General features: G+C 38.9%; 5 protein-coding genes across 6 annotated transcripts; 2 read left to right on the top strand and 3 right to left on the bottom strand.

Moving 5' to 3' along the window:
- The first annotated feature begins 2,127 nt into the window (after positions 1-2,127).
- On the top strand, positions 2,128-3,220 carry LOC137963868 (leucine-rich repeat extensin-like protein 3). Its single transcript, XM_068811086.1, has 2 exons — positions 2,128-2,351; positions 2,449-3,220. Exons 1-2 carry the CDS (start codon positions 2,189-2,191, stop codon positions 3,120-3,122), a joined length of 837 nt encoding a protein of 278 aa, XP_068667187.1. The 5' UTR covers positions 2,128-2,188; the 3' UTR covers positions 3,123-3,220.
- Positions 3,221-3,693: 473 nt separating this feature from the next.
- LOC137962556 (glutamate-1-semialdehyde 2,1-aminomutase 2, chloroplastic-like) lies at positions 3,694-6,891 on the bottom strand. The gene is made up of 3 exons (XM_068809492.1): positions 6,632-6,891; positions 5,096-5,269; positions 3,694-4,982 (listed from the first exon to the last, which is right to left on the bottom strand). Exons 1-3 carry the CDS (start codon positions 6,875-6,877, stop codon positions 3,915-3,917), a joined length of 1,488 nt encoding a protein of 495 aa, XP_068665593.1. The 5' UTR covers positions 6,878-6,891; the 3' UTR covers positions 3,694-3,914.
- A 668-nt stretch (positions 6,892-7,559) lies between these two features.
- Positions 7,560-11,276, bottom strand: LOC137962557 (uncharacterized). Of its 2 annotated transcripts, none has more exons than XM_068809493.1 (6): positions 10,951-11,276; positions 9,684-9,797; positions 9,296-9,376; positions 8,753-8,925; positions 8,545-8,641; positions 7,560-7,936 (listed from the first exon to the last, which is right to left on the bottom strand). In XM_068809493.1, the coding sequence occupies exons 1-6, from the start codon at positions 11,182-11,184 to the stop codon at positions 7,820-7,822; spliced, it is 816 nt and encodes a 271-aa protein (XP_068665594.1). In that variant the 5' UTR covers positions 11,185-11,276; the 3' UTR covers positions 7,560-7,819. The 2 variants fall into 2 exon arrangements, with proteins under 2 accessions (XP_068665594.1, XP_068665595.1); XM_068809494.1 differs by having other exon boundaries at positions 7,845-7,940.
- Positions 11,277-14,506: 3,230 nt separating this feature from the next.
- On the top strand, positions 14,507-17,239 carry LOC137962158 (GRAS family protein RAM1-like). The gene is made up of 2 exons (XM_068808887.1): positions 14,507-15,556; positions 16,023-17,239. Exons 1-2 carry the CDS (start codon positions 14,507-14,509, stop codon positions 17,142-17,144), a joined length of 2,172 nt encoding a protein of 723 aa, XP_068664988.1. The 3' UTR covers positions 17,145-17,239.
- Positions 17,240-17,308: 69 nt separating this feature from the next.
- LOC137962377 (membrane-anchored ubiquitin-fold protein 3-like) lies at positions 17,309-23,187 on the bottom strand. Its single transcript, XM_068809206.1, has 3 exons — positions 22,271-23,187; positions 20,576-20,746; positions 17,309-17,731 (listed from the first exon to the last, which is right to left on the bottom strand). Exons 1-3 carry the CDS (start codon positions 22,398-22,400, stop codon positions 17,676-17,678), a joined length of 357 nt encoding a protein of 118 aa, XP_068665307.1. The 5' UTR covers positions 22,401-23,187; the 3' UTR covers positions 17,309-17,675.
- Between the last annotated feature and the right edge of the window lie 1,397 nt (positions 23,188-24,584).

Here is a 24,584-nt window from a genome sequence, read left to right as displayed (position 1 = left end):
CTGAATAATAGTTCTGGTATCCATGACTTAGAATGAGAAGAGACAAGAGAACATGGAGGTCTAAGAGCACATATAGAGTCTCTATATAAATAGGAGAGGACAGAAATATAAATAACAGAAAAAAAAATTAGATAGTAATACAGAAATGAGAGATCAGAACAAAAGAACTTTGAGTTCGGGAGCGCTGCTCAGCCGAGAGAAAAGAGAAATGAAGGCTGGAGAGTGAAGGTCCGACGTTCGCTTGTGGGACTTTCCGTTAGGGAGTGCCGGTTAGCCGCCATGGCTAAGGTCCACGGAAGGAAAAGAGAAGCGAGGGGGAGGAGAGCTGAAGTGCGTCGACGGCGTGCGGAACCTCGGGTTCGGTATTGCATTCGGCGCTCAGCCGAGGGCGAGGGCGAGGGCGAGGGCGGCAAGGAATGAAACGAGAGACTGAGCGATTAGGGCAATTCAAAGGGAGTATATATAGGCAAAGATGCTCAGTCTCAGGCGTAACATAGACAAGCCTCATGTCATTTCCCCACTCACACAAAAATGTTTACACTCACTTTTTGCATTTGTCATTTGTCTTTTTTACACAAAAATGTGCTCTAATATTTTTTTCTATTGTATGTATCTTTCCACTATGCATTTGTTGCTTTGTTCAATGTTTGTTGTTTGTGTTATTGTGTTTTTTCTTAGGTTAGATTCTGTAACCTACTTGTGTAAAGGTGGCATGACTATTAAATCAGGAGAACTTTCATAGAAATGGCATAAAATTGTAATTATATAAATTGGTGTATATCCATGTCTTTTTCCTTTTAAAGCATGTAACTGGTGTATCGTAGTCATTATAAACTACTTCACACATCTATAAATATAGCCTAAAGGCATGAGGTAAAGCATTAAACCTCTTTCTCTTGGCTCAAATTCGTTCATATACCTTTTTTTTTTCCTATTCCTTCTCTCATTTGGTTTTTTCTCTTTTCTCTCCCAAAAACTAGAATTCTTCTCCTCTTTTTCCCTTGAGATCTTTTACATTCATGTCTTGTCCCTAGAAATCAACACTCCATGTTTATTTCTTACTAGGAGTCTCACTGGGATCTGATATTTTTATTTTTTCTCCCGTGTATCACATGGGGTTCTCACTGGTGGGAAACAAATGAGATGGAACTAGACTTTAAAATCAATGCATCTCATTTAAAGATTATATATAAGAAGAAGAAAAACAACTTATTGTTAAGAATTTGATGCACTAATTCAATACTAACAAAAGCAATAATAATCGCTGAAAGAAAAAAAAAACAAATACGAAGAATACAAAATTTATACAAGTTCGCCTCAGGGTGAGACTACGTTATGTTTTCTGCCACTGCAGTAATCCACTATGAAGATGAAATAGTTTACAATAGAAATCGCACACACTTGTATTTTTCTCTAACCTCTCTTATCTGCAACTGATGATCTTCCTCGATAATAAACCCTAACAACAGCACCCCCAAACATAAAGAGAAAACTAGTGCAACCCTAACAACTGATGATCTACGTGTTAATTAGGCTCCACAACTTAACACTAATAAGGGTACTAAAATGAAGGAGGCCAATGAAAAAAGAAAAATAGAATAGAGAATGACGAAACAGTGTTTAAGAGTCTAGATGAAATTATCTAAGAACTAGAAGAAGGCTCACATATATTCAATAAATAGAGAAGCCCAAATCAGAAAAATACATTCACTTTGGCTCTCCTTACTTTCTCTATTCTGGAGGCAAGCTGCTCCGGGTCTAATTTCACCCCCAAAACAACATTTCTGAGATTCTTTTCCGTAGCTGATTAAGATATCAAGCTTTAAAAAGTAAAGAGGACAAAAAATCCAGTTCCATGGAAGTCACCTCTTGTGTCCTTCAAGGGTCCTTTTAGCTCCTCAGAACATCGACAGAATGCCTGCTGATCAATCATCCCTCCCGTGATTCAGATCTGGGAATCTTATGTGCTGCCAAAGAGGTCTTCACATGTCTTTGTTTCATGTGTAGAAGAAGAGCTTCTCAATCCTGAGAAATTACTTTTTTAATAGTAATTAACAACTCACGGGTTCTTCTGTTAGGCCTATAAAGATTCCAGTTTCTCTTAAGATAGGGCAGTACCATCGAGTAATCCCCTTTAGGGATACTGCTCAAGCACCTCCAGAAGCATCTCTCAACTCCAAAAACAGCCATGAAAATCAGTATCCTTCTTGTCCTGCTAAATCTTCCGTTTGCTGCCTGGCTCTGTGCTGCTAAAGAGCAAAAACCCATTTCAAAAATAACTGTTGCGGGGACTGTTTATTGTGATACATGCTCCAACAACAGCTTCTCTAGGCACAGCTACTTCTTACCAGGTAAAGCTCATAACCTGTAAGTGCCCAGTTTCGATTCAGATTCCTGGATAGTGAGGAGAGAGATTGAAGAATGGCTCTGCTTTTACATCTTTTGCAGGTGTTAGAGTGCGAATAGAGTGCAAATTCAAAGCAAACTCATCAAAAGCAGAACAGATTTCTTTGTCTCTGAACAAAACAACAGACAAATATGGAATGTATAAGTTTGAGATTCCATCTTTTGAAGAATTTGAATGCCAAGAAGGGAAACTGATAGAATCAATCTGCCGAGCAACGGTTGTTCAAAGTTCTGCCTCATCATGTAATACTCCGGGTCTGAAGGGATCGACGAAGCAAATGGCAACCATATCCAAACAAGCTCATCTTTGCATCTACAGCTTAAATGCACTGAATTACAGGCCACACAAGAGAAATCTTGCAGTATGTGGAGCTTACAAAGAAGAGATGTTGGCAAGATCTTTGAATTCCTCGGAATTCCTTTTACCCTTTTTTCCACCATTTGGTTTTCCTCTGCCACCTTGGCCTTCCCTGCCTTTGCCTCCTTTTCCTCAGTTTCCACCTTTGCCTCCCTTGCCTTTCCCATTTCCCCCGATACCTTTCTTACCAAAGCCACCATCCTTGCCCTTCCCATTTCCTCCGCTACCCCCACTCCCCTCAATTTTCACTCCACCATCGCCACCACCCCCACCTCACTTCTCTCTGCTAGACCCTAGAACTTGGTTCCCTTTTCTCCCTCCATCACCACCTAATTGCCCCCAGACACAGCAGCCATGATTAGTGAAGACTACAGTGAAGAAGAAGAGTACTTTCATGTTTTTGCAAGAAAGTTGCAGGGGCGTGAATACTTGGGAAATCATGAGATTTTGCAAAATGTAAAAGGATATCTTAGCATTTTTGTGCAAAAATATTTCGCATTATTAATGATGATGATATGCATTCCGGAACAGTCTGATTATCCAAGAAAGTTGTGACTACATGTACCTTGCTAAGCTAATAAAAAAACATAAAACATTAAAGTGGCACGCAACTCCTTAAGCAGGAACTAAATCAAAGACCCAACATGACACCAAAGACACACTTGGATGAGATGGGACATCTTTGGGCTGCAATTATAATTCCAAAACCAGCTCAGTTCATGCTTAGCGTGCACAATGACAAAGCTGTAAGATCAGGAAAAGATGTGAATAGCTACTGTTCTTCCATACCTCTTAACTCCCCAAATGTCATATAACACAGGTGAATTGGAAACCAAAACTGACTTTCGTTTATTCTCCCTTTTCAGTTAAAATGACTGCTGTCAATTTACTTAAAGCGAACCTTTCATGTCAATCAAACTATTTAACAATTAAAAAAAAAAAACTGCATTGAGATAAAAGAAGTCATTTGCTCAGGAAAATACATCTCCTCATCTAGATTACAAAAGAGGAAGCATGACAGGCACACATAATTCCTACAGAAAAGCTCCGCACTAAATAACACAACTATGCAGTGAACAGCTATAAAAAAGAGAGCAGTATTGGAAGGAAAAAGTCACAAAGAGAAGAAAAATATCTAGAGCTGATTCGACTAGATCTTCCGGAATACTGTATCTGCAGCAGCTACGGTCTGTTCAATGTCTTCCATCGTATGTGCCAAGCTTGTAAATCCTGCCTCAAACTGTGAAGGGGCCAAGTAAACCCCCTGTTCCAACATTCCCCTGTGGAACCTTCCAAATTTTGCAGTATCACTTTTTTTTGCATCTGTAAAATTGTAGACAGGACCTTCTGTGAAAAAGAAACCAAACATTCCACTTATATACCCGCCACACATTGCATGCCCAGCACTTTTTCCAGCCTCCAGAATCCCATCAATAAGTGCTTTAGTGATCTTGTCTAAGTACTCATAAGTCCCAGGCTGCTTTATTCGTTTTACAGTGTGAATTCCAGCCGTCATCGCTAAGGGGTTTCCACTCAAGGTCCCTGCCTGGTACATGGGCCCGGCAGGAGCAACCATCTCCATAATATCCCGTCTTCCACCATAGGCACCTACAGGTAGACCTCCACCAATGATTTTGCCAAGTGTTGTTAGGTCAGGGGTAATACCAAAATACTCCTGAGCACCACCATAAGCCAGACGGAACCCTGTCATCACTTCATCAAAGATAAGGAGAGAGCCATTATCTTTGGTTATCTTGCGGAGAGCATTTAGGAAGTCAGGCTTTGGAGTGATGAAGCCGGCATTTCCTACAACAGGTTCAAGAATAACAGCTGAAATCTCGCCTTTGTTGGCCTCAAAAAGATTCTCTACAGTTGCAATATCATTGTAAGGCGAGATTAGTGTTTCGTATGTGGCAGCTTTGGGAACACCAGGTGAGTCAGGGAGGCCGAGAGTAGCAACCCCACTTCCAGCTTTGACTAGAAAGGGATCTGCATGACCATGATAGCAGCCCTCAAACTTGATAATCTTTTCGCGGCCAGTGAAGGCTCTGGCCAGACGTAAGACTGCCATGCAAGCTTCAGTCCCCGAGTTGACAAATCGAACCATTTCAATACTAGGAACAGCTGAGATCACCATCTCAGCAAGTACATTCTCTAGCAAACATGGGGCACCGAAGCTTGTTCCTTTTTTCAAGGTTGCACTTAGGGCTGCAATGACCTGCAGATAAGATACTCCAAAGGTATTATCTTCCTTGAATCATAATCAACATCTGGGACTTATTCCCTAAAAATCTAATGCTTAATATTGACCTAAAAAAATAGGATCAGTACCTCATCATCAGCATGGCCAATGATTGCCGGGCCCCAAGAACCAACATAATCGATATACTCATTTCCGTCTACATCCCAAGCATGAGAGCCCTTTACAGAGTCAAACACAATAGGCTGCCCACCAACAGACTTGAAGGCACGGACAGGGGAATTCACACCTCCAGGCATCAAATCCTAACACAATAAATGGTTCCATGAGATACAAGAGAAACAGACATTTGAAGTCGCTACAACCTTACCTTGGAAGCTACATACACTATGCTGAAACGACTGACACTAAACTGATAATATTTTCATGAATGGAAGTAAAAAAAAAAAATTGAATGGGAGAAAAAGTACTGCAGCTAACAATGTAAAGTGCTAAGGAGACTATTTAATAACAATGATGATATAATGTAAAAAGTAAGGTGACACTTTACCGGAAAGCATATGAACACCCTGAAAGGCCTTGATGAGGAAGATTCAAAGACAAAATAACTTTCAAAAAAATTAACTGTCTACCAGCACCTACTAAACATGGTATGAAAGCAGAGATAAACCACTATTTTCAAAGACTCATTACACTTCCAAATCTGGAATTATATATGCTTTTCACCTCCAATACACCAGAAAGTAAACACGAACTGCATTTTACAAGCAAATATCTGCTTTGACATGTAAATAATCTATTGAAATTTCCTTTGCCAATGTTCATTTCATGTGAGCCGCAGGTGCAGTCATTTCTATACCTAATTTTTTTTTTTTTTTGATAAATTTTCTATACCTAATTATATTAAGGAACTTAACATTCTCTTCTGTGATATATAAAGACTGTATCTTTCTCCGATCGTGTAATTTCTCACTTGCTTAACTCTTGATAGTTATTAACAACATCAAAGCATCTTTAAAGCAATTGAAAGTCAACATTCGTTTTTCACTTAATATCAGGCTGAACAATCTTCTCCTTGCCAAAAAGGATATGCCATTTAACAGTTTAACATTGGAAGCTCCACTTGTAACAAAGATTTCATGCAGAAATTGAGCTAGATTACAAAAAAAATCCAGAAAGCACGACCACCTCAAATTACCACAGGAATAGATCTATAATGGGGCTTAGAGTCACCCTCGCAGTAGCAGATATTGAATGTGTCCTCACAACCTCCAAAAAAAGCAGTCGAAGTTTCGTAACTATTACTAATGAATTCGAACTTTCATCTAAACGCACTAAATTAGCCAATTTAAGGAAAAAAGGCGTTTCCCAGTCTCAAGACCTAAAACCATCCAGTCATGAAGAAACAAAGACTCCACAAAATCATGCAAAAGACCATTTTTTTGCACTAGAAAAGCTAACTTGAAAGCACTTCAGTACATTTAAACAGTTATCACAATTTTACCAAGGAAACAAAACCCAATTTACTACCAATTCACCGGAAAACTCGTTATCAGAAGACCATCTTGACTAAATGGAATAACAAACCCAACACCAACACACGTAAAGCTTCAAAAGATCCAAGGTAAGCTCAAAAGAATAAGAGAAAAAAGAAACTGAGGTAAAACCTTTGCCGCATTGAAAATCTCCTCAGATTTCTGAAGCGTGAACTTCTTCTCATCGACAGAAAGTGCCATCCTCACTTTAGAGCAGACCCGACGACGAGAAGAAGGATTCGAAGACCGCGACGGAGAGACCTTCGATCCCCATGAGAGGCCGACTCCTGAGACCGCAGCCATGGCTTCCCGTAATTGCTTGGCTTGGAAGATAAGAAGAAGACGGATAACGGGCACGGAGAGGAAGACCGAGACCATAGAGAAAGCGTCTGAAGGTGGCAGGCAATCCGACGACATCCGGTGGGCCCGTTCTGATCCTTCAATCTCAACCACTGATGAGGGAAAATTACAGCTGCTGTAGTATCAGTTTAATCGAGCATTTGTACGAGAAGACGACTTCAAACATTTTTGTAAATATTCTATTTTAACTTTAACCGCAAATATGAAAAATATATTTAAATTTAAAAAGAAAATTCCAACTCAGGCTTTCAAAATTCAACACCGGGGGAGTCACATGAGTCCAAAGGCTAAACTCGAGGTGAATCATGGGGAATAACTCAAAAATATGGGTTGACTCGTTTTGAGTTACGAGTCTATGGTTCTACCAAATTTCTCTTATTTAATAAAATTAAATATAAGTATTAAAAAATTTTAAAGGTGGAAATATTCAATCTTCCAATATCCTGAAAATATGTACTGATTTCAACTCCATTTGAAGCCTCACCAAGGGTTTAGACTAGACAATTTTTTTCTGGAAATTCCTGGAATCTGACTACCATGACTGGAGGTATCTTGGGCTTTCGTTTTTCAGTTCTATGAATTTGATACTTCTTTAGAAATTCTTGGCTTTCATGAACAGCTCCATTCATCTTAAGCTTTTGGAAATATGTCATTCTTTCTATCCTCTTATGGACTTTACTGAAACTAAGAAGCTTTCATCTCAAATAAATTGGCAGCTCATACATGACTACTTACCAAGCAAGACAGCATGATCTCACCAGTTATGAAAACCAGCCACAGATGGCCTCTATACATCTTCAGTGACCCAAAAACAAAGGAGGGTTTAGCTCAGAATCATCTCTTCTTAGATCGAGTCTCTTAACCTTCTCCATCAAATGCTATACATTTTTTCACATAGAATTCTTTTTCACTGTCTTTTGTAGGATTCTCGTAAGCTCTTCAAATCATTTTCCTTTCTCATCAAGGCGAGATGGGATCAGAATAATCTCCCAAGATGGAAAGTACAAAGGGAGCAATAGCAACATTGAAAGTAGACGCCCCTACCTTGTCAACGTGCTTCACCTCAAAATCACCTTCCTACCTTGCAGCATAAGAGTACAATTACAAAGGTAAAGAAGGAGAACAATGAAGAGACTCAATCTTAGAAAAGAAGGAAAACAATGAAGAAAAAGAAATAATTTTCAATTCTTAGAGATAATTTGTGGCTTATGAGATTCCTCATCTATTTATGTACACAAACGAAGACTAAGTGAGTTGTGTTGGACACGTTTAGAGGTTTGACCCTTCTTTTAAGAGCTTTTATGTTTCCATTAGATGTAGTCGGTAGAGGACAATTGTAACTGCCCATGTGTTGGACACGTTTAGAGGTTTGACCCTTCTTTTAAGAGCTTTTATGTTTCCATTAAATGTAGTCGGTAGAGGACAGTTGTAACTGCCCATCAGTTACAACTTCTTCTCTTTTGTTGGGAAAATAGGAGTTTAAGGGTTACGAATCTGGTCTAGCAGGCGCCTGTGATTTTCCATCGAGGAGCCTCTTATTAGACGAGCCAATCTTCGTTTTTCCGGAATTTTATCACCATGACTGGAGGTAAGCGACCGTTCACATTTCTGTTCACAAATTATGAATTTCGTGATGTATTAAAAATTCATTTATGCTAACAAGTTGAAGCATCTTGAGAACTTACCATCCTTCCATTAGGAGTGACCAGTGAGCAAGCAGAGGAGTACTCAAAACCAGTCCGAGGAAGTATAACCGGCTGTTCTCCAATAACACCTAATCCCCTAAAATAAATGGATAACCCATCTTAAGAAGCTTGTAAGAACAACTGATAAAATGATGAAAAAAATTTGGATAGCAGAAGGGGGAAAGACTGTAACAAGAGTAGTGCTAACCATATATTCTCTGTCTTCCCATTGGCATCAGTTATGATCCAATGCCTCCTTAAGAGTTGAACAGGGCGATCTGAATTATTGGTAATCCTTATCTGATATGAGAAAAAATACTGCCCTTTCAAAGGCTGACTCTGGCCTTCAATATATGCACTCCTGACTTCCACGCGAATCCCCTAATGGATGACATTGAAACACATTAAAATAATACAACTGACTGTAAACTAAAGTGAAGGGGATAAAGGTAGTAAGAATACTCATTCATACTTAATACCTAACAAGGAGGTGTCTTTCACGCAAAGCAGCAGTCAAACAGATGGATAAAAGAACAAGATATTCTCAGTTCTTCTAGCATAAGAAAATTTTGGGGAGAGTGAATGAAAATGCAAGTTATGATATATCATAGATGCAACAAGTCATGAAAACCCTTATTTTCTTTTTCAGAAAGCTCATCCAAGAAAAAAAAAGTCCATCTCAAACTGAAAAAGGATTGAAGTGCACAAGGTCATCAAGAACAAAGCCATTAAGCTCTATCTGTAAAGGTACCAAGGTTGTGGCATCACTGGAACACTTGACAAGTGCATGTGGAGCCAACTGCTTCAGTTCATCTCTGTATTTGGCAGCATCCTGTAAAATGGAAGACAGTAAAGAACATTTGATGATAATATCCAATTTAGAGATAAAGACAATTTACTCAAGCAAAGAACTAGATCAGGAAATTTGATTGGGCTAAGGCGATGAAGGCACCTGTATCACCACTAGAACAAACAGGTGGGTATGAAAATTTTGGTATGAAACTCTGATAATGGAGGAATTCTTATCTCTAGAGAGAGGATTAGATGATAGAAGTGGCTATATTGAAAACAAGAAAGATAAAGAGAACAAGAATTTGAATCAATAAGGGGAACTAGAGAGGAGGATAAGGAATCCCAACCTCAAATTTCTCTTCTTCGATTGCCTTTCTCATTAATCTCCGAAGGCGCAAGACAGGCTCTTCTTCCTCAAATGACCTTAGCGAGTCCCGGATTCTGGCAGCCTCTTTATAATCCTGAAACAAATGTGAACTCAAAGCATGGTAAATGAAATCCTAAAACTGCGAAAGAGTGGGTGGAAATCTACGTCCAATAATTTTAAAATGTAACAGAAAAAAGTTCTTATTTGGAAAGAACAGAAACTACAAATGAACGAAAGTAAGCCCTGATCTTTTAGGAGGGTGTAAAATATTGTGTTAGTGTGCACAATGGAAAATGATTGGGAAATGGAGAATAAATTTATTAATGAAATATTATGATAGATTTAACGTTATTAAGATAGTTTAATTTAATTTTTTAATTAATAAAATAAAATATTAATTTAATTAAATATAACAAAATAATTTGAGGAACTGCACATTGTACACGAAGAAAAACTACCAATAACTAAAACCTTCAAAAAGCAATGGGGTTTGGCATAGAGAGCTATTCCACCGCCAGGAGAATAAGGTGGAGAAAAGAAATGAGGACTTTGGAGTGGAGAAATTTGCTGGGATTGGCATAGAGAGCTCTTCCAGCACTGGGAGGATCCCCATGAGGGTTTGATTTTTTTCCTCCCTTCCATTCTCTTCTAATATGTTTGCTAATCAGGGAAACGTGGCCGAAGTCCTTTGAGCAGTCGCATGGAGTCCAAAAGAGGGACTATGTCAGAAGAGGGAGTTCGGTAGCTCATAATCTCCGCGCCCATGAGACGAAGAAAGAGAGATTGATAAGGCTTGTTGGTGGACGGGTCAAACTGGAATGGAAACAAGGACGAGGAACGGCAAGATGAGCAGGAAGAGGAAAAGAGGAAGAAGACAAGCATCTGGTTCAAGTGAATTACCTGCATAATTCACTTTCACTCCCTACTTACAGAACGCACTACCGAACTCTTACTTAATCAATCAAAGGAAAACGAAAAAAGCCAAAAAGAAGAAGGAACTAAAGTCAAATTGAAACGCCTAAAAAATTTAAGAAGTTAACATAGATCTTTGATGAAACTCCAGGCTAGAATCTTCAATGTTGCAAAATTTTGTGAATGCCTCCAAAACGAAACCAAATGATGAAATAGAACAACGTATAAAGAAGAAAACAACTAAAATGACGATTCCAATCATAGAATCAAACAAAACCCAGAGTCATGCATCCACAAAAGTAAAAGCTGGTACCTAAATTTCGACTCACACCCACCTCGGATTTTGCTGCAACTTCCATCTGCTGTTTCAACAGTGCATACGTTTGGCTCCGAGAAAGAAAAGAACCCATTAACGATTTATCCCCTCCACTTCTTTCCCCATTCTTCTCAGAAGCGCACGCCACAATTCCGACTGTTTTGTTTATATCTCTGCTTCTCCTTCCCCGCGGCCATGATTTCGCACTTCCCGACCTGAAGTCTGCAAAAACTTTCAGGCTCAAAGATTGCATTATTCCTTTTTTCTATTTCACTTTGTCGATTAAAAGAACCCATCACCCATCATTGGCGTTCGTCGTGTAACTTTAAAACATTTCAGTTGATTGAGGTATCAAAATTCAGAGAGCTACAGGTCCTCTTCGATGACTGATATTAGAGAGTTCAGGCTGTGAAAGAAGGCTTTGTTTTCACCACTATTACGGTTGTACCATTTCTTTTTGCAAATAATCTAATAATTAAAGGTCGGTAGGGCATTCAAGGTTCAAATCCACTCCAATTATCAGTATTTATGTAATTATTATTATTATTATAAATTAATTAGCAATTTAGACTCATTTTAAATTCTAAATAATTGATCAAATGCTTGATTTTCATTATTTTAATTTGATTTTATTAAATGTTAATTTTCAAAGGAAAAAGGGATGAAGGGTGTTTTCGTCATTACAAGAGAATGTATGATGAGTCGCAATTCGAGCCCAGGAGACTCAATGCAGGTTTGTGGCTCAGGGATGAAAGACGTGTCGCGACCATGGTTTTTCGATTCTCTGCGTCTAGGTTTTGGAATCAGTGAGTCGAATGGTAATGAAGTACTTAGATTCTTCTATTCCGGTTAAATCTCTTCACTGAACAGGCGAATTCCGATTTGACTCAGATTTTTATGTATCTAATCGGATTCTGAGTCCAATTTAGAAAACCCTGGTAAATTAAGCTTGGGCGAGTTGGATCGGGGTAAAAACCACCCAAAAATTGTCTCATAGATTGACTTGGTCAGTTAATAAAATCCATAAATATGGTGTTATTTTAATGATAAATTTGAACGTTGGATTATAAGCCTGGTTATCTTCTACCTCTAATCTTAGTCGTCAATTTCTTCCCATGTTTTGTAGTTTATCGATTTCTATAAAAACTCGACCAAGTTTTTGACCTATTCAAGTTCACTTGGTTGAATCCTAAGTCAACTGAGACAAGTTTCCCAACATTGGGAACCCTAACATCTCTTCGAAAAATCTAAAACATATCGAACATATTATGCTATGCCCACAATTGTTCGATATAAGGCCTCATTTGTACTCAATTAAATTGAATATCTAAGAGTTAATGATTTATTTCTTAATATTTATTTAACCCTAAAACCTGTTTAAAAAGATAAATGGATCCTTTTCATTCTCCTCGTGTGATTGGAAAGAATCTTCCAAATATTAATACACGTATTACTAAATTTATATCATTCATTCTCTTACATAACTATTGTAATAAAAAGTCTCATAGAGCTCAAATTAAAATGATGGAGTCTTATAGGAGTCTCATAGGAGGAAGTTTTATAGATGAATCTCAATTAAAAGTGTTTTAATTATGTTAATCTTATTTATGTTTATTGTTCAATTCTTCTACGACTTATCTCTTTAGTGTTTAACTTTAGGTGTAATTGGGATAAGGAATTGTAATTGGATTCTACTTGTTTCATTTATTGTAAATAGATACCCATTTACTCAAATTACAACAAACTAGTAAAATATTTTTCTTTTTACGAAATTCAATATGGTATTAGAGCAGGTTTTGTGAGTTTACTCAGTCAACCCACACAGATAATGTGATATTTTTTTGATATATCATTTCTAATAGTTTAGGTTTGTATTTTTTATCTTTTTTCTTTCTTTCCTATCCCAATACCTATTATTTTCTTGGCGTTCGTACCTCCATACTGAATTTTTCATATTACAAATTATATATTGATGGAAACTTTTTCATGTCTAATTTTCAACCCAAAAAGAATTTTGGCAATCAAAGTTTTTAACAAAGAGAAATCGATATTTAAAGTAGCAAATGTAAGATTGCAAGAGAGGTTCAAAAATAGATCAGTAAATATATGTTCTTACCTTTTAAACCAATTCCCGATCTGAGTTTTTTAGAGGGAGATATCAATATCGGAACAGTGAATAGTCATGTTAGCCAAAGAAAAAGAAAAAACTCATTCGACTAGATTACATAGTCTGAACTAATGTTCGACATGAGGTTAACAATATTAAACTTTTTATGTCCAACATGTAAAATCCACAAAAATGTTTGTATGAGTAGCTCAATTCAAAGTTTAAAAAAATAAAAGATTAGATTCCAACAAAGAAACCCTAATCTAATAGAATAAGAAGAAACAAAAATTTGAATTAATAAGATCCATAATCTATTTTTTTTTTCTTCCAAAGAAAAAAAAATCTAAGTATTTCGACTGTCAAGAGTGTACAGAAGGAACCATCCAATCCTTAGCTGGGTATGTTAAGTACGATTAACTCATGTGCAGTCATTTACCATTGTTGGTTTGCCAATTGAAGAAATGGTCAACCCTCTTGAGGAATTCTTTGACCGTTGACCCAATGGACCATTTCAGTTCTTAGCTGCGGAAAAATCCTGATTGATCGATGGATGATCCATCGATTATGAAAACAAATGGGAGTGATCGTCCCGATCAAGGTAAACCAAGATGCCGCCTGGTGGAAGAACACAAAAGAGGAGAATTCCAAGTGCAACATTCCTTTGGCAAATCCAAGGGGGGCAGGGCGGCGCCTCCGACGCCACATCCGACGACATCGCCAAAGACTCTCCCTCTGTCTCCTTCTTCATTTCATCTGTCACTCTCACCCTTCATCCCTGCGAAGAAACCCTAAAATTCAGTTCGCTACAACTCTTTCCCTCGAGTCAATTCCTCCTTTGGGCCGGCCAAGGATCTGTGGGACCCATCTTTCTTGTTTCTCTCTCCATATACCATCGTATTAGTATCTTGTAATCCGATATTATATGTAAAACGCTTATGTATGAGCTTATATAGAAGAGAGTTGATTCAATATGAAAAATCATTCGGTACGAAACATGATTATGATCGGTTTGAAATAACTTTTTGTATTGAATTATCGATAAAAAGAGTGCAGCCCAAAGCATCAAAGATGACAAAATGAAGTGCTTAAGAAACAGCTAGACTGATCGAGGATTTGGACGTAATAGAGGTGAGCAGCAGAGAAGAATCCAATGAAGAAGAGGAGAGTTGCAGGGAAAGCTCCAAAATGAAATGGTGAAATGGGATTTTGTCTCCAAATTCCCACCCTCCTCATATACAAGAATTTGATGCAAGGTGACAAATCCTGATTTCAGTAGAGAGTGATTTTGATCTTCTTCTCTTTCACTCTCTCAACCTCCACCGTCACGCCTGATGCCTCTTCCTCTTCCTCTCCCTCTTCCTCACTCCGAGCTTACCGCCATTAACGAGCTTGTTATCTTGAAGATTAACGGAGACTTCTCCAAGGTTGAAGGGATCGGAAGAAGATGATAAACTCTCTTTGTGGCAGTATGGGGACTCTGAAGAGCCAGCCGCTGAGGAGCGAGAGTTCTACTGGAAAGCCACACCCTACTTCTCCGACAGCTTCCGTCTCTGAATCCAACATCATCGCCGCCTTGTCGGAATTCGATCAGAACAACCAGAACCCTTCCACGCTTTCGTACCAGAGCATCAAATTCGAAGACGTGGACGTGGACGTGGAAGTGCAGTCGCCGGATAATTCCATCTGGGAGAGTCTGTTCGCCGACCAGTTCGACTCCGGTGCTGACTTCATGATCTCCTCCCCGAGGAGGTCCGAGTTCCTCGTCTCCTCCCCTAAGAGAGGAGACTTCATGATCTCTTCCCCTAAGAGAGGAGACTTCATGATCTCTTCCCCCAAGAGAGGAGACTTCATTATCTCTTCCCCTAAGAGAGGAGACTTCATGATCTCTTCCCCCAAGAGAGGCGACTACATGATCTCTTCCCCGAAGAAGAATCAGCTCCCGGGATATAATAACAGCTACGGCTACGCGCAGGGAATACATGGGCAGAGCTTGCTGGGTTGCTCGCCGTCTTCCTGCATATCGTCTCCAATGAGCGCTTACGGTACCAGCAAAGGGAAGGCGCAGAGCCCTCTTCATAGAGTGTTCAAATCTCCACAGTTCGGGCAGCCAGAGAGCATCATGTTACCTCCCCTGGACGCTTTCTTGGACGAGTTCAACGGAGACAGCTTCGGGTCGTCGTTGTACCCCACGATGAAACTCTCCGACTCAAGCGTCGGATGCTCGCCGGAGAGCTTCGAGTTGCCGGGGACCGTCCCGGGCGTGTTGGAGTGCTTACCGACCTTTACTTCGAGGTTCTGCGGGTCGGCGAGCGAGATGGGGACCGGCGGGAGCTTGCAGATGAACCAGGCAAGTGACGTATATCAGATGAACACGTATGCAGGTGCACCACAGGCAATGGAGCGGTCGTCGTCTTCCTCTTCTCTGCAACAGCAGTTAGTGCAAGAGAAACAGCAGCAGCAGCAGCAGCAAAGCGTTGATCAGGGCTTGGTCGGGCCCGTCTCCAGCGAGTCTGAACAGGTCTGTTGCTCACCTACTGAAGCTACATTATCGAAGAAGAGATGAGTTTAGAGTAAGAACAGTTACTCATTCTGTACAATACTCCCACGGATTCAGTACTAGGAACAGAGATTTTTGTTCTAATACCTGTTTTAAATTTTTAATCGATAAAACAAAACTATTTATCTTCCTAATTGATACTAAAATAAAAATTTAAGTCGATAAATAGGCATTAATTATAACAAAAACCTTTTAAAAAAAATCTGTTCTTATTTTCTGAAAACTAGTCATTTTAATATCAAAACTGGTGCATAAACATAATTTTAACTGACATGACTTATAAATTTGGTTTCAGATCCATGTGTGTTGTAGAATTGTTCTCAACAATGGAGACTTTTTTTTTTATATATATAAAAATTTTAGTTATATTTTTGTTACAACAACACAAGCTGTTTGTTAATGGAGATAAAAATCATCTTTCGTGCAGGAACAAGACAGCGGCCTTCAACTGGTCCATCTCCTCCTAGCCTGCGCAGAAGCAGTCGCGAAAGAGGATTACATGTCTGCAAGAAAATACCTCCACCACCTCAACCGAATCGTGAGCCCATTAGGGGACTCGATGCAGAGAGTCGCCTCCTGCTTCACGGAGGCTCTGACCGCAAGGCTCACAGCCACCCTCACAACCTCCTCCAGCATCTCCGCTCCCAAGTCCTACAATCCCTTCCCCACCAACTCCCTGGAAATCCTCAAAATCTACCAGATCCTCTACCAGGCCTGTCCCTACATCAAATTCTCTCACTTCACCGCCAACCAGGCCATCTTCGAAGCCTTTGAAGACGAGCAGCGCGTGCATATCATCGATTTGGACATCCTGGAGGGGTACCAGTGGCCCGCGTTCATGCAAGCGCTAGCGGCTCGGCCGGGCGGGGCCCCTTTTCTTCGCATAACCGGCGTGGGGCCGTCTCTGGATTCGGTGAGGGAGACCGGCCGGAGGCTGAGGGAGCTGGCGCACTCCCTCCACATACCCTTCGAGTTTCACCCCGTCGGGGAGCAGCTTCAGGACCTCCAGCCTCACATGTTCCACCGGAGAGTCGGAGAGGCCCTCGCCGTGAACGTCGTGAACCAGCTCCACCGCGTTCCTGGACATTCTCTCGGTAACCTCATCGGCATGATCAGAGACCAGGCGCCCAACATCTTCACCCTCGTTGAACAAGAAGCCAACCACAACGGACCGTACTTCCTGGGTCGGTTCCTCGAAGCGCTCCACTATTATTCCGCCATTTTCGACTCTCTGGACGCCACCTTCCCGGGGGACTCCCCGGAGAGGGCGAAGCTGGAGCAGTACATCTTCGCGCAGGAGATCAAGAACATCGTGGCGTGCGAGGGGGAGGAGAGGGTGGAGAGGCACGAGAAGTTGGAGAAATGGAGGAAGATGGTGGAAGGGAAGGGGTTTCAGGGGGTGCCCCTAAGCGCAAACGCGGTGACGCAGTCGAAGATTCTGCTGGGGCTGTATCCCTGCGATGGGTACAGGCTGACGGAGGAGAAGGGGTGCCTGCTATTGGGGTGGCAAGACAGAGCCATAGTAGCAGCTTCATCATGGCGCTGCTGAGTAGGTTGTCTTCTTCCTTTTGCTTTGTTGAGCCTGATTTCATTTCTTCTGTTTGTTATTAGAGCCTAATAACAACAATAAAAAATCTCTTTTTTTGTAGATAACCAGACTGGCTTCAGTTTATTATTCTAAGTTGAATTTAAACAGCCGGTTTATAATATCAATATACCATCATTTGGCTAAATCCAATTGAATGTATTGTGTTTTCTCTGCAGAAAGTTAAATGTTGTACTCTTGGGAAGTAGGAATAGCTCTGACTTTTAACATTTCACTATATAAAGAACACTAGCACAATTATAATAACAATAACAACAATGAAAACAACATCAGCCTTACAAATCGACACCTGCCAACAAATCGACACACAAAGAGACGAATTTGAATATTATTAAGTCTCTCCCCAGGCAGTTTCCCCATGTATCCGGGATAGGTGAGTAGGTGACTAATATCAAGTATGCCAACCCCCCCCCCCCCCCCCCACCAAACTGTGCAGACGAGATCAGTTGCGACCAGAGATAGCTGTAACTCACCCTATAATATGGAGCATGCACAGCCGCTTTTCTTTGGCATTTCGTCTACCTTTTTCTCTGTTTGGACAGACAAACATGTCGCAGATTTCAGTAACTCCAACAATAGATAAGATGGAAAATGCTCAGTCAAGACGACTATCCAAGATGCTTGCTTATTTGACAAGTTTCAGACATGAAGGTTTCCTAGATTAATGAGCTCCGTAGAGTAACTGAATCAAAGCTTCAATAATGAATTTACAACATGCACTCATTCACCAAAGCAGGAAAGATGAAATATATCTCTTGTTAACTCTTGATATCATCTCTCTTGGTATTTGGATCCATCTGTATCTCTTTTCTTATAGCCCTTTAAAAAATAAAATAGATAAAATGTCCATTATGCATTAGAAGCATTCCTGCTACACAAAAATACAACTACAAGAGTTGGTTGCGGCCAGCTATCGTAGAAGCATCATCTGACAAATATCACAAGCATCCACAACAAAGCAGAATCGGAGCACAACATGGAAGTGAATATTGTTACAGGGCACTTAGGGCAAACAACACCAGATATCAACAACATTAGGTTAATACACCCAAGGTGAGGCAAAACTGGTGATAGATGTCGGTAAAGAGAAGAGATGCACAGCAGACTGGAGATGCAAGGAAGGACCAACGACGTTTTGAAGGAAAATTAGTAAAACAGAGAATTTGTATTAAAGAAGACTCCTTCACACAAGATTGTCAAACAAATAGCATACCATGCCTCTTAAGCTGTTTGGTGAATTTCAATTAGTTTTGCAGAGAGATAGCAGAGACCTTGCTATCTGAGAGACGCTATCAAAAGAGGAGACCTTCAACCCTCAGAATAAAAAAACGAGGGAGTTACCCATAGCAACATGCTGACAGGAAACTTCCTCTTAAGGAAAAGCATCAAGGATACTTGGGGGCCATGGTAGAACAAAGATGAATCAAGACATAACAAGAGGCTACAGGACAACACAACTCACATAAATGAGCACCAACAGATGTAATAACCAGCCTTTCATAAGGCTGTGTAGACTACCAAAGTTCAAGAGACAATATTGTGAGAAAACCACCTATGTACAACCGAACTTTCTTAAAAACTGTAATTGTTTTTTAACATATATATAAAGAAAAAGTCATTACAACTTCTCTCGTTTCAAAACCAATTAAATTTTAAAAAGGAATAAACACAAAGGCTCCACACATTTTGCTAATGATCATCACCATCTCATTCATGTCATTGTAAATTACCTGAAAAAGATAATTTCTATCAAATACCTAAAAATTGATAGAAAATCTTTTCTTTTTTTTACATTCAATAAAATAATTTCTACCAGTTTATGAAACTAATTTCAAATCATCAAGAATACACAAGAAAGCATTTTGAAAAATATAAGCATCATATTTCTAAATGAAATATTTTCAACTTGGAATAAACATTCAGTCTGCCAACCAATTTCAAGACGTACATGTTTCTTATAAATTTCTCTGTAGTATTTAGTATTGTGCACTCATGTCAAAATGATATGAATATAAATAACAGATTGAAGGGCATTTGCCAAATCTCAAGTTTTCATATATCTAAATACCATTGCTTTATACCTTTTCAAGAAGGCTATATGCAGCATTTCATTCATGAGATGATGTCACATAAATTCTCAATTCCAAGGGTTCTTTCTATGATTGAAGATATTTTGATCATCTCAAACTCAAAACCAGTCCCAATTTGAGGTTCTTTCTATGCACGGAGATACTTTGATCATCTCAAATTCGAAACCAGTCCCAATTCGAGGTTCTTTCTATGCACAGAGATACTTTGATCATCTCAAACTCAAAATACCAGTCCCAATTTGAGGTTCTTTCTATGCATGGAGATACTTTGATCATCTCAAACTTAAAACCGGTATCAAAAACATAATATATGGACCAAAAGGGCATAGTAATTGTGTCTTCTCTCTTTCTTTTTTTTTAAATTGATGTCTTCTCATATTATTTGCATCTATTACAAAAAAAGGGGTATTTTTATGATTCCATACATGAGAGCAAAACAAACTGATGAATATTACTGGGAGAGCATTTCAGAGACTTCAAATGCCACAACTTTTCAAGAGAAGCTCATTTCTGAGGCAAAATGTTTTCAGACCACAAATAAAGGAATCTCTTTAAATCTGAAAATGAGACTCATAGGACAATTAATTTCTTTATAAAATTTGAAAGTTCCAAGTTTTAAGTGTCTACAACTAACCTACCCAACTGAAACTTGATTTATGAGAAAGGATTACCTAAACATCAATTATAAATCACTTTCCTTACTTACAAGACTTTAATGCTCTAGTGATGGAGTTAAGAAAAGGTTTACTCGGCTACTTGGTGCTGAAGAGATCTGACAAACACATATACTCAACAAAAAAAAGAAAAAAAGAACATACACTCAACCAACACAAGTTGAGTATGCAAGCACAATGAATGCTGGCATAACCCCAACCAAGAGTGATAAAAGTGACGCTTCAAAGGTCTAAGATTATAAATGCTAAAACTCTTTAAAATGAAAATTACAATTCAAATAATTAAATAACTAAAGGTTCAAAAATCTTCAATCCACTGATAGAGAATGCACCAAAGGTTAACTCAGCTACTTAAGAGCTGAGAAGATCAAACCACTGCCCACTTGGTCAAATGGAAATCAGCACCCAACCATAACCAATAGAAGAACGAGTTCTGCAAAGAACAGCATTAACTCATGCTGTCTTACATTCTAAGGATGTTGAAAAATTAAGAATGACAGTTGAAACACTTCCCACATAATTAAGAATGAAAGTGTTTTCTTGATAATGAATCTACCTCCAAGTAAGCAAAGAAAATTTGGGGTTGCTTAAACTTTGAGATTAGATGTACCTGTTTTTGTTTTTGCCACAGAAGGCTGCACAACAACATGCATCGTAATAACTCCTCCTGGAAGCTCACCAAAAGGTATTCTACACTGCGCAATTGTTTTATTGTTCTCCAGAATCTTTCCCGCACTTATAAGTTTCACATCGCTGGCTGCCTTTGGCATAATTTTTTTATCTATACACAAACACAAGTTATTTTATGAAAGGATTGCAGACAATTCTTAATATTGTGCAAAACTTAAGGTAACAAGATAGATTAGGATTAGTCATAATGAGAAATTCGCTCAAACCTGTATGAAACAGTACATGAAAATGATTGAGCAGCATGCAAATGACACGATGGTCTTCAAGATAATGCATAAAGTGTGACGGCTAGATCATTTCAGGAAGTTCCAGAAACGATGTTTAGTCATCTGGATTTGGGTAAGGTGTAGGGAATCAGACATTTTTATGCCATCAAGATATTTTTCATAAAAGAAAAGAAAAGGCAAGACATCTATCAATTGGTCAACAGAACTCTCATATAGCACCTTGAATGGAATGATAAAACACCATTACACCCAACTTCATTTGTCTTCAAAATTCCCTAAAAAATCTTCCATTCTGCACTTTCAAGTTGAAACAACATAAATGTTCATCCCCATCCATACTGATTTTGCAGTTGCAGTTAAAATTGAAAGTAAAAGCAATTTATAACCTTCCCTAGCTCCCATTAAAGCATAAAATTCAACAATTCCATGATCAGACAAACTTGCTACTTCATTTATATAAGATGGACGTGTGGTAATCTCAGAACTGCAAGAACGTGCAAAAATACACCAAAACCACTTGGCCCATCATATGATAAGCAAGTGCGGCGGCCAAACACCCTTTTTTCCATCCCTGGACCTGAGGACTGGCTCTCCAATGAGAAGGTAAGATACCAAGTGCTACCACTTGTAATACAAAGAATTGCAATTGTCTTCACAGAGTAAGACCTGCACTGCTAGAAAGAGCCATCCACACTGCACAAACCGGTGTGTTGTAATCTTCAAATGAAGTACATGCACCCAGGCTATATTCCTCAAAATTAGTTATTTTTTTAGCCCATGTTTACAAAAATAATCACGATTCCCTGGTAAAAGAATCCTTTGATAGAAACTTCTTATTTTGCATTGTACAAAGTGACATCACACCAATCAGAGACCATCTTCATACAGTTAAGTTATGTTGTAATCAAAATATCTTTAGGAGTTGAGAAAAAACGAGAAACATAACATCAGCTTAAATGCAGCATAATGGTACACAGTTTGACATTGAATCTGGATAGCTCAATTAATAGGTACAGTTACATCGTGTGGCTCCCAAAACCACAAGACAATTTAGAGCTCTCAAGCCCTTCATTAACCTAGTATAGTTTCATATGGAAGGACCGAACGTGACTACATCACCAAGTGGATAAACCATTCAGCAGTCAAAAAACCTATCATCAACCTTTCATAGGATATGAAGGGCGAAAGACATGATCTTCAAATAGTATAGATAAGGACGATAGTGAAATTCCAGTGCCCTTAACGGCACACCTATCTAGTTCTTCCGCGGCACATCATATTCAAAATTCCGAAGATAAAACTCATTCCATCAAAGAGTAGCCCAAGCAGGCAACTAAGTCCATAGTAAAGGGGTAAAAAACTGAGAGGCTGAAGGAGCCGAGTCTAACCTCGTGGCCATTCAGCAACGATCCTTTCCTTGAGCATCGCAACCGTAGAAGCTGAAGAATACCGAATGGGGCCAATATCAGTTCCATCGTAAAGACGGAATTTGAGCTCAACCAGATCCTCTTCTGGCATTAGTTTTCTTCGAGCACTTCACTTCACCAAGTAAAGCCAAAAACAGCCCGCAGTTCCCCTCCGTCAGCTCCAAAGAACCTTCTTTAGGGTTTTACCTCACGCAAAATCCCAGATCGCACAATCCACACCAAGAGATTGCGGTTTCTCGCTCCCTGAGACTCGGGATAGTCGAAACGAAATCCGAAACCAGCCCAATCGACGGCCCGATCAAATGACAAAAAACGGTCGAAAGGGACGTCGAATCAGCAACCGAAAACTCAACCGCAACCCAATTCTTCAACCACCTCCTGCTCGAATCAACCACCAGAAAAATAAACCTAGATTCCCTAAGCGCGGACAGGAATTCCAGCTTCGATACTTTTAACCACCTATAGCAGATCACACTCACGTACAAGAAATAACGAAAAGGCAGAAAGAAATTCTCCAGCTTGACAGAATACAAGCCAGGAAAAGTCAGGATTTCCCAGACGTCAACGACCGGCGACAAAATTTAAAATAGATACGTTAAAACAGCTCTATCCGATCGAATTATAAGACGCGGTAACGGATTTATAATGAGGCGAACATTAGAGGAAATTTCGAGATCTAGAGCTCGGCGAATCGAGAAAAGATATATGTACGGAGCCCTAGAAGGGATCGTGACTCAGTGTAGAGACTCCGCTACCCGCTCTCTCTGACCGCTCTCTCTGACCAAAATGTTTCTACTCTACTGACGTAACTGGCCGGAAAAAAGGAGCGTGTAGCTCGCGGGATTTGCCAACTTCTAGTCCGGCACATATGGCGATGAACGGGATATATATCGTGCATCTCGGTTGCGGATAAGCGTTTCGGTTTCCGAGATGTCACTCCCCAATTCCTCACCTTCTAAATGGCAACGAAAGGGCAAAGGCTCCTCCCTTTCATGCATAAAGACCTCCAACCTGTCTATCTAGGTGGGCACTACTAACCTTCTCGCTCTTCCTTCCTATCTAGGAGGGAGAAGTCCCTGTCTCTTTCTTTGTTTTAATTAAATATATAAAAGTAAATATAGTAATATTTGAAATAAAAAATTTAAATTACATTAAAAACTGATAATTGACTTCATATTTTTGTTTTTTTAAATTAAATTAGATATTAGGCCTTGTTAGTGCACCTAATGGAAAATGATTTCATTCTCAGTTACCCAAAAACGTTAGTGTGCACATGATGAAAGTGAAAGTGTATGAACTAGTTCACTTGACACTCTCTGCATCCTCCTCTCTCGGCAGTCTATCCTTCTTCCTCTATGCTTCCCAACCTTGATCTCTCTCTCCTCTTGCTCTTTGACATCTCACTCTCTCGACCTTTTTGGTTCCCAACCCTCATCTCTCGCGTCTCTTGCTCTCTATTAGTTCACCGTGCTATTGTGCCCTCAACGCCGAATCTTCTCGCAACAACTAGCCCCATTTGATTTCCCTCACTTTATTTGATTTCCCCTATTCAGCCTTCCCCCTTTATTTCCATTTTTTTGTTATAGTTAATAAAACTAATATTTTGTAATCATAATTATTGTATTAATTTAGACTAAGTTATAATTTATCTTAATTTATTAATAATTACATTATTTAAATTAATTATTATATTAAGTATTGTTAATGCTGTATTAAATTAGTAATTTAAGAGTAATAACTAAGATATTGTTAAAGTAAGAATTTGATTAAGTATATAGACATTACAAAAGTATATATTTTGTTTAAGTATTCTATTATTTATAATTAATTAAATAAATAATTTAATTTATACTTGTAATTATTATATTAATTTATAATAAACTATAATCAATATTAATTTATTAATAAATGATCCTATTTAATTATTTATTATATTACATATATTTTAATATTACATTAAAAACTGGAATTTGTTTTCCAGCCCAAACATGAGTTGAAGTTGAATCAATTCATTTCACTTCAATTTAATTATTCACTTCAATTCAAGTTCATTGTGGATTAACCCCCTTATTATTTGTTTAAGTATATGATTTATTTAGGTATATTATAAAAAATAATTCATTCTCTTGTTTTTACCATATTTTTCATTTTGGACACTAACACAAGAAAAATTATTTAAATATATTTTACATGGAGCATACTAACATAAAATAGTGATTTACTTTCTATTTTACTTATACTAGTTCATTCACTTTTATTTTCACTTTTACTTTCC

The sequence above is a fragment of the Aristolochia californica genome, unplaced genomic scaffold (assembly GCF_029961685.1).
Source record: "Aristolochia californica isolate CCGP_79_NKW_82.1479 unplaced genomic scaffold, dmAriCali1.0.hap1 SCAF_4, whole genome shotgun sequence".
In the NCBI taxonomy this organism is placed as follows: domain Eukaryota; kingdom Viridiplantae; phylum Streptophyta; class Magnoliopsida; order Piperales; family Aristolochiaceae; genus Aristolochia; species Aristolochia californica.
Note: the sequence above shows the minus strand (reverse complement) of the source record. Positions and strands in the feature narration are given on the sequence as shown.

Coding starts and splice junctions, on each gene's coding strand:
- LOC137963868 (XM_068811086.1), top strand. CDS start 2,189: ATGAAAATCAGTATCCTTCTTGTCCTGCTAAATCTTCCGTTTGCTGCC. Junction 2,352..2,448: donor GCACAGCTACTTCTTACCAG/GTAAAGCTCATA, acceptor CATCTTTTGCAG/GTGTTAGAGTGCGAATAGAG.
- LOC137962556 (XM_068809492.1), bottom strand. CDS start 6,877: ATGGTCTCGGTCTTCCTCTCCGTGCCCGTTATCCGTCTTCTTCTTATC. Junction 5,270..6,631: donor AGATTTTCAATGCGGCAAAG/GTTTTACCTCAG, acceptor TTATTGTGTTAG/GATTTGATGCCTGGAGGTGT. Junction 4,983..5,095: donor TTGGCCATGCTGATGATGAG/GTACTGATCCTA, acceptor TCTTATCTGCAG/GTCATTGCAGCCCTAAGTGC.
- LOC137962557 (XM_068809493.1), bottom strand. CDS start 11,184: ATGCAATCTTTGAGCCTGAAAGTTTTTGCAGACTTCAGGTCGGGAAGT. Junction 9,798..10,950: donor AAGTTGCAGCAAAATCCGAG/GTGGGTGTGAGT, acceptor CATTTGTTTCAG/GATTATAAAGAGGCTGCCAG. Junction 7,937..8,544: donor TCACTCCTAATGGAAGGATG/GTAAGTTCTCAA, acceptor GCTGCAAGGTAG/GAAGGTGATTTTGAGGTGAA.
- LOC137962377 (XM_068809206.1), bottom strand. CDS start 22,400: ATGCCAGAAGAGGATCTGGTTGAGCTCAAATTCCGTCTTTACGATGGA. Junction 20,747..22,270: donor CGTTGCTGAATGGCCACGAG/GTTAGACTCGGC, acceptor GTTTGTGTATAG/ATAAAAAAATTATGCCAAAG. Junction 17,732..20,575: donor TGTGGCAAAAACAAAAACAG/GTACATCTAATC, acceptor CTGTCCAAACAG/AGAAAAAGGTAGACGAAATG.
- LOC137962158 (XM_068808887.1), top strand. CDS start 14,507: ATGGGGACTCTGAAGAGCCAGCCGCTGAGGAGCGAGAGTTCTACTGGA. Junction 15,557..16,022: donor TCTCCAGCGAGTCTGAACAG/GTCTGTTGCTCA, acceptor TCTTTCGTGCAG/GAACAAGACAGCGGCCTTCA.